This window comes from Lethenteron reissneri, chromosome 42 (genome assembly GCF_015708825.2).
Source record: "Lethenteron reissneri isolate LAM-NWPU_2019-01 chromosome 42, ASM1570882v1, whole genome shotgun sequence".
Taxonomy (NCBI): domain Eukaryota; kingdom Metazoa; phylum Chordata; class Hyperoartia; order Petromyzontiformes; family Petromyzontidae; genus Lethenteron; species Lethenteron reissneri.
In genome coordinates, this window is record NC_083820.1 from 7197981 (window position 1) to 7211986 (window position 14006).

General features: G+C 54.9%; 1 protein-coding gene across 2 annotated transcripts in view; it reads left to right on the forward strand.

Moving 5' to 3' along the window:
- Nucleotides 1–14006, forward strand: part of LOC133352834 (plectin-like) — a 61059-nt gene that overhangs the window by 43324 nt on the left and 3729 nt on the right. For both annotated transcript variants that reach the window (XM_061568763.1, XM_061568764.1), the window contains exons 11-22: nt 1196–1323; nt 2251–2332; nt 3335–3463; nt 3977–4054; nt 5277–5435; nt 6416–6520; nt 7432–7527; nt 8774–8899; nt 9424–9570; nt 10274–10428; nt 11693–11810; nt 13166–13346. In XM_061568763.1, coding sequence (XP_061424747.1) covers nt 1196–1323; nt 2251–2332; nt 3335–3463; nt 3977–4054; nt 5277–5435; nt 6416–6520; nt 7432–7527; nt 8774–8899; nt 9424–9570; nt 10274–10428; nt 11693–11810; nt 13166–13346 — 1504 coding nt within the window. The remainder of the gene's footprint in view (nt 1–1195; nt 1324–2250; nt 2333–3334; nt 3464–3976; nt 4055–5276; nt 5436–6415; nt 6521–7431; nt 7528–8773; nt 8900–9423; nt 9571–10273; nt 10429–11692; nt 11811–13165; nt 13347–14006) is intronic.

Genomic DNA, 14006 nt, shown 5'->3' on the forward strand with positions numbered 1-14006 from the left:
ATGACGACGATGGTGGTAATGACTAACTTAACAACTTCTACGATGACGACGATGGTGGTAATGACTAACTGAACAACTTCTACGATGACGACGACGGTGGTAATGACTAACTTAACAACTTCTACGATGACGACGATGGTGGTAATGACTAACTGAACAACTTCTACGATGACGACGACGGTGGTAATGACTAACTGAACAACTTCTACGATGACGACGATGGTGGTAATGACTAACTTAACAACTTCTACGATGACGACGATGGTGGTAATGACTAACTGAACAACTTCTACGATGACGACGACGGTGGTAATGACTAACTTAACAACTTCTACGATGACGACGACGGTGGTAATGACTAACTGAACAACTTCTACGATGACGACGATGGTGGTAATGACTAACTGAACAACTTCTACGATGACGACGACGGTGGTAATGACTAACTTAACAACTTCTACGATGACGACGATGGTGGTAATGACTAACTGAACAACTTCTACGATGACGACGATGGTGGTAATGACTAACTTAACAACTTCTACGATGACGACGATGGTGGTAATGACTAACTGAACAACTTCTACGATGACGACGACGGTGGTAATGACTAACTTAACAACTTCTACGATGACGACGATGGTGGTAATGACTAACTGAACAACTTCTACGATGACGACGACGGTGGTAATGACTAACTTAACAACTTCTACGATGACGACGATGGTGGTAATGACTAACTTAACAACTTCTACGATGACGACGATGGTGGTAATGACTAACTGAACAACTTCTACGATGACGACGACGGTGGTAATGACTAACTGAACAACTTCTACGATGACGACGATGGTGGTAATGACTAACTTAACAACTTCTACGATGACGACGATGGTGGTAATGACTAACTGAACAACTTCTACGATGACGACGACGGTGGTAATGACTAACTTAACAACTTCTACGATGACGACGATGGTGGTAATGACTAACTTAACAACTTCTATGATGACAGTGGTAATGACTAACTTCACAACTTCTACGATGACGATGATGGTGGTAACGACTAACTTAACAACTTCTACGATGACGACGACGACGGTGGTGTGACTCAATCGATCGTCGACCGCGGCGTTCTCCGCCCGCACGTTCGCCGGACTTCTTCCAAGCTCCTCCTTCGACCGCTGTGCGGCAGGTGTGGATCAGCTTCGGGCGCATCCGCGTGCCGCCCGACCTGACCCCAGAGCACGTGGAGGAGGAGTGGTCCAGGCTCGTGCTGCTGCTCGACGATCACGAGCGGAGCATCGCGTCCGGGAACCAGAGGTACAGGTGGGGGGGGGGGGGGGGGTAAAGCACCCCACGCCCCCCCCAACCTCCTCCCCCCCCCGTTATCAAACCCACTGAAGACCTCCAATGCCCCTCGAGCAACTTTCACGAGCGACAAACGAACACTGCCTCCCCCTCTCTGTTACCGTAGCAACCGTCTCGGTTGGCCACAGCAACCGTCTCGGTAACCGGAGCAACCGTGCGTGAGGAATCTCTTCTCTGTGGCTTGATAGCGCTGACCGCGATGGCTGTTGCTCCCCTTTCTTGGAGACCCAAGTTCGATTCCCGCTCACGGCCCAAAACCAATGACGATTATCTGAACCGGTCCTGGGCCTCCCCTAAGTCGACTTAGCCTCAAATTAGTACCTGGTGTGGTGTGTAAACCGTCGCCACCAGGGAGATAAAGGCGGCCGGGCGTGGTGCTGGCCAGTCACCCCCACGTGTGCCGTGTTGGCCTTAATAGGTGCTCGCTAACAGCACTTGCCCCCAAGAGTCTGTTAAGGCCATACGGGGGATATTTTTCTTTGTATCTGTGTGTGTGTCTCTGTGTGTGTGTGGGGAGCGGGAGCGTGGCGGTTAACGTGCTATGCGTGTGTGTGCGTATATGTGTGTGTGTGTGCGTGCCTGTGCGCGTGTGTGTGCGTGTGTGCGTGTGTGTGTGCGTGTGTGCGTGTGTGCGTGCGTGTGTGTGTGTGCGTGTGTGTGTGCGTGTGTGTGCGTGTGTGCGTGTGTGCATGTGTGTGTGCGTGTGTGTGTGCGTGTGTGCGTGTGTGTGCGTGTGTGTGCGTGCATGTGTGTGTGTGTGCGTGTGTGTGTGCGTGCGTGTGCGTGTGTGTGCGTGTGTGCGTGTGTGTACGTGCGTGTGTGCGTGTGTGTGTGCGTGCGTGTGCGTGTGTGCGTGTGTGTGCGTGCGCGTGTGTGCAGGAGTGAGCAGGAGGCCAGGGCGGAGAGCGAGCAGCGACTCAAGTCACTGGAGGAGCTGCTCGCCAAAGTGGCACAGACGCAGGTAGACCAGGCGACCTCGGCGTGATTGTCAACAACAACCGCAGCCTGAGAGTGTGTCTGTGTTGAACTTCTTTTGCACCGTACGTTGCCAACTGTGCTAATTGAGGTGCGGGGGAAGGACAACAAACTAAACACAACATATATTAGTGTCCGTGCGTGTGTGTGTGGCCGTCACAGATACAAATATATAATCGGTACCAACAGGCGTCATTTCGTATCATGGCCCTTCTTCAGAATATATATGCAGCGAATCTGCGAAGTAATGTTTATTGTTCATTTTAGGAAATGAATATTCTTGCACGAGAGAGGGCAAGGTTGCCACAGGTTGGACATTTCCCAACGTTGACACGTGGTTGGAACCGTCGGACCAACGTTGACCTGACGTTGACACGTGGTTGGAACCGTCGGACCAACGTTGACCCGACGTTGACACGTGGTTGAAACCGTCGGACCAACGTTGACCTGACGTTGACACGTGGTTGGAACCGTCGGACCAACGTTGACCTGACGTTGACACGTGGTTGGAACCGTCGGACCAACGTTGACCTGACGTTGACACGTGGTTGGAACCGTCGGACCAACGTTCACCCGACGTTGACACGTGGTTGGAACCGTCGGACCAACGTTCACCCGACGTTGACACGTGGTTGGAACCGTCGGACCAACGTTCACCCGACGTTGACACGTGGTTGGAACCGTCGGACCAAATTTGACATGACGTTGACACGTGGTTGGAACCGTCGGACCAACGTTCACCCGACGTTGACACGTGGTTGGAACCGTCGGACCAACGTTGACCTGACGTTGACACGTGGTTGGAACCGTCGGACCAACGTTGACCTGACGTTGACACGTGGTTGGAACCGTCGGACCAACCTTGGCCTCACGTCGACACGTGATTTGGAACCGTCCGACCAACGTTACCCCGACGTTGGCCCAACGTCGGCCCTTGACATCCCCCCTTGACATCCCCCGCCCCCCGTGCGTTCTCCGTGCCCGGCAGGCGGAGGTGGACGGGGCCGAGTGGGGCAGGGACGAGCCGGGCGTGACGATGGCCTTGGCCGGCGTCCAGGCGCTGGAGCGCCGCGTGCTGCAGCTGGGCACCGCCGTCGACGACGCCTCGCGGGCACGGGTACGGCGATCGCCACTCGTCATCACCGTGGTCGTGGTCGTGATCGTGATGATCGTCGTCATGTTGGTGGTCATCGTCATGATCACGAGCATGATCATCGTCATGATTATGAGGCTGATCATCGTCATGATCATGATGCTGCTGCTGATGATTATGATGCTGCTGCTGAAGATTATGATGTGGATATGATGTTGCTGTTGCTTATGATTATGATGTCGCTGACGTTGATTATCATGATGCTGCTGATGATTATGATGTTGCTGCTGATTATGATGATGCTGCTTATGATGCTGCTGATGATGCTGCTCTTGATGACAATAGTATTGCTGCTGATAATGGTGCCGATGCTCACGATCGTCATGCTGCTGATGATTATGATGATAATGCAGCTACTTTTACCGTTGAAAAAATGCTATTGCTGCTGCTGCTCGTGTTATTTTAGCTGTTGTTCCTGCTGCTGATGCTCTTGCTGCTGCTGCTGCTGCTGATGATGATGATCCTCCTCTCCTGCAGGATGCCCTGCTTGTGGAACATCAAGCGGAATACGACAGACAGCTGCAGCGAGTTAACGTGGCCTACGCGAACCTCAAGGTGGGGCAGCACACGATGAGGCCGCGCTCGTTACACACCACAGAGCTCGCCACAGATGAACCACGGCACCTCGCCGAGCTCGTCAAGGAGCGTAAACGATCATCGCGACAAGTCCGGTCATCCTCGTAGCGGCGGCTTTTGGCTCGCCGTCGGACGAAGACGGCCACCGGTTTCCGCGCGTGTGCCGTACGTGCGGAGCGACGGTGCGCTTTGGACCCGGTGAAAAAACCCGAGTTCTGTTTCCGCTCAGTGGCAACAGTAACAACAGCCAATATCTTCTTGGTTCTTTCGGTAAAGTCACGTAGAAGGGAAATAATGTCGGGAAGACAGCGTCAGACGCTGTCTTCCCGACAGACCTGTTCTTCACCTGAGGACGGCTGCTTGCGTTGTGGCCGAAACGTCGTGCGAATTGTATTTTATTATGTTTTATTTTTATTATTTTATTATTTCCCTTCTACGTGACTTTACCGAAAGAACCAAGAAGATGAATCCCTGCAGTCGCGAAAGCTTTAAATCGAAATTTAACAGCCAATATATTCCTATCTACAATAGACCGGTTCCTGGCACCTCAAGGTCGGCTCAGCCTTAAAAACGAGCGCCTGCTGTGGGGAGACAAAGGTGGCCGGGCGAGGGTTGCTAACCACATCCACCACCACCCCCCGGTGTGCCGTGCCGGCCTCCGCAGGTGCTCACCACACAGCGCTTGCCCCAACAGTCCTGTTGGACCTGGGGGAGTCGGTAACCTTTCGAAGAAGACAAAGAAGAGACATCTTTTTAGATGTTTTTTTTGTCTGTGACAAAAATTGTTTTAGAGCCGCATCACACGCAGAGAGAGAGAGCGAGTGACTTGTACACAGACACAGCGGCATGTGACGAACTAATGCTGACTTAAATCAACGAAATAGGCTATGGAATAAATGTGCGTCTATTTCGTATTTTTACACCCCCCCCACACCCCCCTTTAGTTATTCTGTAACAAAACAGTTTTGACTGTTGTACATTTTGTTGTCATCGAGACCCATTCCCTGCCATTTTTAATCAATGATCTCGACGTTTTAGGATAATAATTTTTTCTTCTTCTTAAAAACGGCAGCCAAAGAGCTGCAAGGGGGAAGCCAAAGGGCACCCGAGCCGCAGCTCTTGCCGACCTCTCTGCTCGAGGCTATACGGGTGACCTTTGGCTCTGTGTGGGACACGTGCTGTGTGTGTGTATGTGCGCCAGCACTCGTGGGAGGCGCGTGCGCTGCACCTGCGTGCGCTGCTCGTCCTGGCCGCGAGCGCCCGCGGGCCTCTCGAGTGGATGGCGCGAGCCGAGGCCACAGAGCTCTCCCACGACTGGAGCCGCACGGATGGGTTGTCCGCCAAGGGCGACTCGCTGAGAGTGCGTCTCTCTCGCTCTCTCACACCGCGCGCGCCGGAGCGCTCGCTCGCTCACCTGCTCACTCGCTCGCTCGCTCACCCGCTCACCCGCTCACTCACTCGCTCACCCGCTCACTTGCTCACTCACCCGCTCACCCGCTCGCCTGCTCGCTCACCCGCTCACCCACTCGCCCGCTCACCCGCTCGCTCGCTCACCCACTCACTTACTCGCTCACCCGCTCGCTCACCCGCTCACTCGCTCGCTCGCTCACCCGCTCGCTCGCTCACTGGCTCACACACACGCTCACTGACTCGCTCACTCACTCGCTTGCTCACTCATTCGCTCACTCACTCATGCACCCGCTGACTTGGTTACTCACCCGCTCATTCCCCAGCTCAATCAGCTGAATGTCCGTTCGCTTACCAGCTCGCCCACGTGCCAGCTCACTTGCTCGCTCACTCACTCACCCACCCGCTCACTTGCCCACTCACCTGCTCAATCACCCACCAGTTTACCCGTTCGCCCCCTCGCTCGCTCACCCACTTACTCATCCACCCACTTACCCGCTCGCTCACCTGCTTACTCACCCGCTCGCTGAAGCTCCCTTCAACTCGCTCATTCACCCGCTGGCCTCATCCGCCCGCTCACCCCACGTCAGTGATCTGGCCGATGTTTCTTCTTCTAACCAAGCGTTGCATTTTCGTTCTGAGAACTTCTCAACTCACCGACGAGTCGAGACGATTATAATCGCCGCGTTGAAGGGGCGCGCCCACGGGCAATTTGATTTGTTTGCCTGCATCTGGTGGTGGAGGGTAACACGACAAAAAAAAGAAAAAATTGTCCAGATCATGAAGCGGCCTGCCCCCTTAAATCGATTATTAATCGGACCACGTATGTGTGTGTGTGCGTCTGTGCACCTGTGTGTGTGCACCTGTGTGTGTGCACCTGTGTGCACCTGTGTGTGTGCACCTGTGTGTGTGTGTGTCTGCGTGTGTGTGCAGGCTCTGCGTGCGGAGCTGTCGCGTGTGGAGGAGGAGGTGGCAGGGATCTGTGAGTCTGGGCAAAGTCTCATCGAGTCGGGTCACCCAGCGCAGGATTCCATCACGGTACCCCCTCCCCTCCCTCCCCTCCCTGCCTCCCCTCCCTCCCCCTCTCCCTTCCCTCCCCTCCCTCCCTCCCTCCCCTCCCTCCCTCCCTCCCTCTCCCTCCTCTCCCTCCCCTCACTCCCCTCCCTCCCTTCATCCCCTCCTCTCTCCTCTCCTCCCCCCCTCCCTCCCTCCCCTCGCCCTCCCTTCACGTTGTCGTCTCTGACAGCAAGACTCATCACCAAAATAGACAGACACACAGACAGACACACAGACAGACACACAGACAGACACACAGACAGACACACAGACAGACACAGACAGACAGACATACAGACACTACCACCGCCACCTCCACCGCCACACTCGATCCGCACTCGGTGATGGTGGCGATGATGGTTATTTTACGGATGCTGCTGCCGATGATGATAGGCGCGGTGATGATGATGACAAATGCGTTGTTGATGATTATTAGAATAGTTGTAGTGATGATGACGATGGTGGTGCTGGTGAGAATGACGACGATTGCGATTACAACGAGAATGACGGTGATGATGATGATGATGATGATAATGATTATACAATGGTGATAATTAAATGGTGGTTATGATTGTGATGACGATAATAATGCTTACATAAATGCTGATAACGATTGTGATTACAACGAGAATGACGGTGATGATGATGTTTGACGATAATGATTATACAATGGTGATAATTAAATGGTGGTTATGATTGTGATGACGATACATAAATGCTGATAACGACGACGGTGATTACGACGGTGACAAAGATGATGATGCCGATGACTATAAATACAACGATGATGATGATGACGCCTATCATGATCACAACGATGACTTACGATGATGATGATAGTGATGACTACAATGATGACGGTTGTGGTGGTGGTGGTTGCGGTGGACGTCCAGGCTATAACGGGGGAGCTGGAGGGACGTCTGCTCTGGATCCTCACGCTGGCCGGGTGTGCAGAGATGCACCTTCACGAAAACACGGCGCACTTGCAGGCGAGTCCAGCCATATACTTTGTCTAGACAAGTCAGTCTATTGTCTAGAGACCCCTTCAGAGACCGATCAGTCTATTGTCTAAAGACCCCTTCAGAGACCAGCCAGTCTATTGTCTAGAGAGCCCTTCAGAGACCAGCCAGTCTATTGTCTAGAGAGCCCTTCAGAGACCAGCCAGTCTATTGTCTAGAGACTCCAACAGAGACAAGTCAGTCTATTGTCTAGAGAGCCCTTCAGAGACAAGTCAGTCTATTGTCTAGAGACCCTTTCAGAGACCAGCCAGTCTATTGTCGAGAGACCCCTTCAGAGACCAGCCAGTCTAGAGACCCCTTCAGAGACTGATCAGTCAGTCTATTGTCTAGAGACACCATCAGAGACCAGCCAGTCTATTGTCTAAAGACCGCTTCAGAGACCAGCCAGTCTATTGTCTAGAAACCCCTTCAGAGACTGATCAGTCAGTCTATTGTCTAGAGACCCCTTCTGAGACTGATCAGTCAGTCTATTGTCTAGAGACACCATCAGAGACCAGCCAGTCTATTGTCTAAAGACCGCTTCAGAGAGCAGCCAGTCTATTGTCTAGAGACCCCTTCAGAGACTGATCAGCCAGTCTGTAAATTAGCACTGTGTACCTTGGCTCGCCAGGAGAAGGTGGTAAAGCAAAGATATAGACTCCATCTGTATGGGATAGAGTGTTGTTCCCTCGCACGAGTGGATTTTCTCCAGGTGCTCCAGTTTCCTCCCACATGTAAACATTCATCAATTGGCCAATAACACCGCAATATATATAAAGGTCCTCAGAGCTTGGAGGTGGGGGGTGGGGGCTGTGGTTGGATTGTGGTGCCGGCTCACTGTGTGGCTGCTGCCTTCCCGGTCGTCTGCGGTTCCTCCTCTGCTCGCCTCCGAGTCGCCCAGAGCTTCGGCAATCGCTGCGACTTGATAAGAGCCTTGACCCCCTTGACCCCCTTGCACGTGCGGGTTAACTCTCCGGGTGCTCCGGTTTACTCCCTCGTGCATAAACAACGGGCAGTGTTTTTTTTTCCCCCATAGAGGATCGCAGAGCTTGGGCAATTGTTGGTCGCGCCGGCTCCTCGCCACCGCGTGGCTGCAGCTGCTGCTGCTGCCTTTCGCGCGCATCTGTTCTCTCTCTCTCCTCTCCCTCTCGAACTTGCGAGAGTGACCGCCCCGTGCGCCGTGCGTCACGCGGTGGCGTTGCCCCGGGGTTGACGTCGCTCATCTCCGCCCTCGCAGTTCTTCGAGGGGGTGCGCGACGCGGAGGCGGCGATCGGGGAGGTGCGCCGAGGCCTGGCGACGCGCTGCTCCTGGGGCCGCGCGGCGGATCGCCGGCAGCTCGAGACGATCTTCGAAGAGATCCAGGCGAGGGCTCGCTGATTGTGCCCGGCATACCACGTCCAGTATACCCCCCCCCCTCGCTACGGTTGTGGCCACGGGTCAGGTGCGCTACGGTGGCTAGGAGATGTTAACTACCTCGCCTGGTATACAGGCGGTCGTGGGTTACGTTCCTGACTCTGACGCCTGTTGTGTATTTGGAGTTTGCGTCTCTCTCTCTGTGATCGTGTGCAATTTTATTGGGGATGCTCTGTTTTTGTCCTCCACATTTAGAATCAACATGCGTTTAGAGTATATGGCTGCTATACATTTACACGTAATAAGCCACTACCTTGAGCTATTATTTGTGGCCAGGTCACTTCTGAAAAAGAGCTACATAGCTCAGTGGGTTTTACCTGGTCAAATAAAAAAAAAGTTGATAAAATAGTTCTCCATCCTGCGATCAACCAAAAATAAACGATCGAGTGAGAATGCAATCCCTGACCGTCACCTCTATCCCCTTCTCCCCCTCCACCACCGTCATGTCATCATCATTGTCGTTACCGTCACAGGAGGAGGAGGACACGGTGCTGGCTGATCTGCAGTCGCGGGCCCAGGCTCTGGCTGCCGCAGCTGCTGGCGTGGCGAACGTCGGGGCAGTGCCGGGCGTGCAGGCGGTACCGCTCCGGGTTCTGTGCGACTACCCCGCGGGCGGAGAGGTACGGACGGGGGCGCGATCTCCGTTGTCGCCGTTGTTATCAATCGCAGGCCACGGTCTGTCTGCTGCTGGATGAGGAAGGCCTCTCCGCTGATGTGCACTGGTTCCGTGTGATGCCCACAATTGTAATTAGTGACCCCGTGTGACCCCGTGTCCCCGTGCCTCTCTCTTGCCATGCCAGCTGTTCCCGGCGTGTGTCCCTGTGCCAACACAATTACTGTAACTAAAACGGGAAAAAAATCTGCAGGAAATGAATGAAGATTTGAACTAAGGAGTTTGTAGACTTGATCTCTGGTAAATGTCCCCGTGTGACCCCATGTCCCCGTGTGACCCCGCGTGACCCCGTGTGACCCCGTGTGCTCCCGTCCAGCGGGGAGCGGCGGCGCAGTGGTTAGCACGCTGCGCTACGAATCCGGCGACCCGGGTTCGATTCCCGCTCACGGCCAACAGCCAGTGACGATTATCTGAACCTGGGTCTCCCCTGGCTCGACTCAGCCTCAAATGAGTACCCGGTGCGGTGTGTAAACATCGCCGCTGGGGGAGACAAAGGTGGCCGGCGCGCGGTGCCGGGCACCCATCCTCCCCGCGTGCCGCAGTGCCGGCCATCATCGGCGCTGCTCGCGAGTGCCGCTCGCCCCACGACGGTCTGTTCCAGGCTACCCGGGCGACCCTTGTCTCGTTCTGTTGTCCCGCCCCATCTACAGCCGTTGCTGGCACAAGGCACACGCTGCTCGCTGCTGGGCCCTGCACCGCGCCCCGGGTGGTGCCGCGTGAGCACAGCGGCGGCCCCCACGGAGGCCCCCGCCGTGTGCCTCCTCGCCGAGCCGCCCAACAACGATGCCCTCGAGGCCGCCTCCAGGTGCCGCGCTCGCTCAATTGCTCACCAGTCGATTCATTCCTCCACTCATTCATTCATGCAGGCCCCCTGCAGGTGCCATGCTCACTGCTCACTCACCAGTCAAATAATCCCTCCACTCATTAATTAATTCATGCCGCTTCCAGGTGCTATGCTCGCTCACTCACCAGTCAATCAATTAATTCATTCCCTCATTCATCCAGCTTCTACGCCACTCATTAATTAATTCGTTCAGGCGGCCTTCAGGTGCCACAATTGCTTGATTGCTCAACATTCGAATCATCCACTCGCTCATTCCACATGGTACGCATGAAGGTGGTACACGAGCTCGCTCCCACCGGCCGATTGAGTAGTTAGCTCACATGTTCACTCATTCATCGACTCAAGTTTAGCACGCGAGTGTTTCGCAGCCGCTTGTAATCTACGTATAAGTGTCCGATGCTTGGCGGGAGCCTTACAGAGGGAAGGTTCAGCACGCGGCCCAGCCCAGATCCTTTACTCACTCACCGAGTGCTGGACGTGGGGAGTGTAGGCCTCAAAGATAAAGGATCCCCCGTATAGCCTTAACAGACTATAGGAGCAAGTGCTGTGAGCGAGCACCTATGAAGGCCGGCACGGCATACGATGGGGGCCAGTGGCCAACACCAAGGCCGACTGCTTTTGCCTCCTGAGTGGCGATGCTTGCACATTCCACCTGGTACTCGTTTGAGGCCGAGTCTACCTAGGGGATTGCCCAGGATCCGGTTCAGATAATCGTCACTGGCCCCACCACCTCCACTGCCACCACCTCGGGTCGCCACCTCCGAGGCACAAACCGCCGGCAAAAATCTCGGGAGCAAGAATGGAAGAGGGTAGAACTATGTGTATGTTGTTATTGGTAACTTTTACGTCCTGGGAAGAAGTCCGGAATTCCCAGTACAGTGGCAACATCCTCAATAAGAGGACGATCCTGGAAAAAAAGCAGGACAGGTAGCAACCCTCCAACCACTACTACCACCACTACTACCACTACCACCACAATCACTACAACCACTACCACTACCACCACAATCACTACAACCACTACCACTACCACCACTACCACTACAATCACCACTACTACCACCATTATTAATACAACCACTACCACTACTACCACTACAACTACCACTACCACCACTACAACCATCACCACCACCAAATCCTCTTGCTAACTGCGCTTGGCCTGGTAGATTTGAAACGGCCTAACGGGACAGGCTTCTCCTGTGCATCTGTGTGGTGCCCTTAGGCTTCTGGAGCTGCTCAATGCCGTGTCGATCGAGCGCGGATCCACCGTGCAGAGCCTACTCACCTGGCGGAGCCTGCTGGAGGTGGTGGAGGAGACCCGGGGCGTCACGGACGAAGAGGTTTTTCACTTTTTTCAAGTTTTCTACTTCTTGAGGATCATTAATCTCACGGGGGGGGGGGGGGGGGCGGTGGAGGTGGTATAATTTAATCCCAAAAAACATTTCCCTGCTCCAGCCCACCACACCCAGTATAGCTCTCACACCACGGTCGTGGCCGCTAGTCACGTGCCACCTACCCCCGGTCCGCACGTTCACATGTTTGCTTACAACACTGGTGGGCAAACCTGCATCCCATGCAGGCCCTCGTGGTAGCTTGGTCCAAGTGCATCTAGGATGACGCGTGGGACCATGATGAGTGCACAAGCACAATGTCGAGCTTGCGGGCCCACCGGGTTGAAGGAGGGCCACTCACGTGGCCCACCGACTCGTCTGGGTTGACCATCGCTGGTTTTGTTGTCGAGGGCATGGCCGCGAGATCCACGATCCTACGCCACCAGCGCTCCAACCTTGGGAAGAGTCGTTCAACACCGATTTGGCCCAGTCTCGCGGCAAAACCGGAAATTGTTTGGTTGAGGGATTCGAGTGGACGCGCTGCTTGAATCGAGCGGTGTTATTATTTTATGCATCGTAAGAGCTTTGGGAATGAGACGATGGGAGGGAATTCCAAAGCAGAGCTGTGCGACGGACAAAAGCAGAATGGGACGGGACGAAACATTCCGGTCTGGTAGACCGAGTGCTCAACATGGGCGGAGGAATAGATGGGCGACGTTCACCGAGGAGCAACGCTAGTAGTGATAGAAGAGTGATTAGGAGGCGACGGACCATCGGTTAGTGCTGGATCATCAATAAACCGGACTGCTCTACGTTGGATTCTACCAAGTGCAGTGGCCATACATGGTAGTGATGGTCAGTTTGGTAGGCAGGGTCCTCAACATGCGTGGACGAATCAATGGTGTGGTGGTGGTGGTTGGACACAGTGTGGTGGTGGTTGGACACGGTGTGGTGGTGGTCGTGATTGGACACGGTGTGGTGGTTGTGGTGGTAGTTGGACACGTTGTGGTGGTGGTGGTTGGACACAGGTGTGGTGGTGGTGGTTGGACATGGTGTGGTGGTGGTTGTGGTGGTGGTTGGACACGGTGTGGTGGTGGTGGTGGTTGGACAGGGTGTGGTGGTGGTGGTTGGACATGGTGTGGTGGTGGTTGTGGTGGTGGTTGGACACGGTGTGGTGGTGGTGGTGGTTGGACAGGGTGTGGTGGTGGTAGTTGTGATGTTGGTTGGACATGGTGTGGTGGTGATGGTTAAACACGGCGTGGTGGTGGTGGTGATTGGACACGGCGTGGCGGGTGAGACGGCGACGACGAGCAGTGTCTGGCTGTCGGTGGACGACCGTTGTCCGTCTCCCCCGGCCCGTGCAGCTGCTGGCGCTGCAGGAGGAGGAGCTGAGCTCGGCGGTGGAGACGCTGGGGCAGCTGCTGGCGAGCTTCGACGCCGCGCAGAGCCACGGCAGCGCCCTGGGCTGGCGCGATTCCGCCGCCGGCGAGGCCGAGGCGGCAGCGGCGCGGTACCGTGCAGCTATACAGGAGCGGCGGCGAGCCGGTGAGGCACGAGCGCGCGAGACAAAGTCAACAATGAACCATAATCAACAACCACAAGTACACAAGACAAAGATCCCCCGTGTAGCCTTGAACAGACTGTAGGGGCAAGCGCTGTTCGCGAGCAGCACCTATGAAGGCCGCAACGGCACACGAGGGGGTGGGTGGCCAGCAACCACGACCGGCCGCCTTTGTCTCCCCAGTGGCGATGTTTTACACACCGCCAGCAGGTACTCATTTGAGGCTGAGTTGACCTAGGGGAGACCCAGGACCGGTTCAGATTATTCGTCGCTGGTGTTGGCCGTGAGCGGGAATCGAACCCGGGTCGCTGTGTTCCTATCGCAGCGTAGCGGTAACCCGCTCCACTACCGCTCCCCGTGTACACGGACACACTGGAACACATTCACACACGTGTACACGTCAACGCGCATGAACATGTGCACGCACACGCAGGCACACACACACGTGTACATGTATGCGTATAAAAGACAAAGATCTCCTGTATAGCCTTAACAGGCTGTTGGGGCAAGTGCTGTTAGCAAGCACCTATGAAGGCCGGCACAGCACATGAGAGCGTGGGTGGCCAGCCAGCACCACACCCGACCGTTTTTGTCTCCCCAGTGCCAATGTTTGCACACCACACCAGGGTACTCGTTTGAATCGA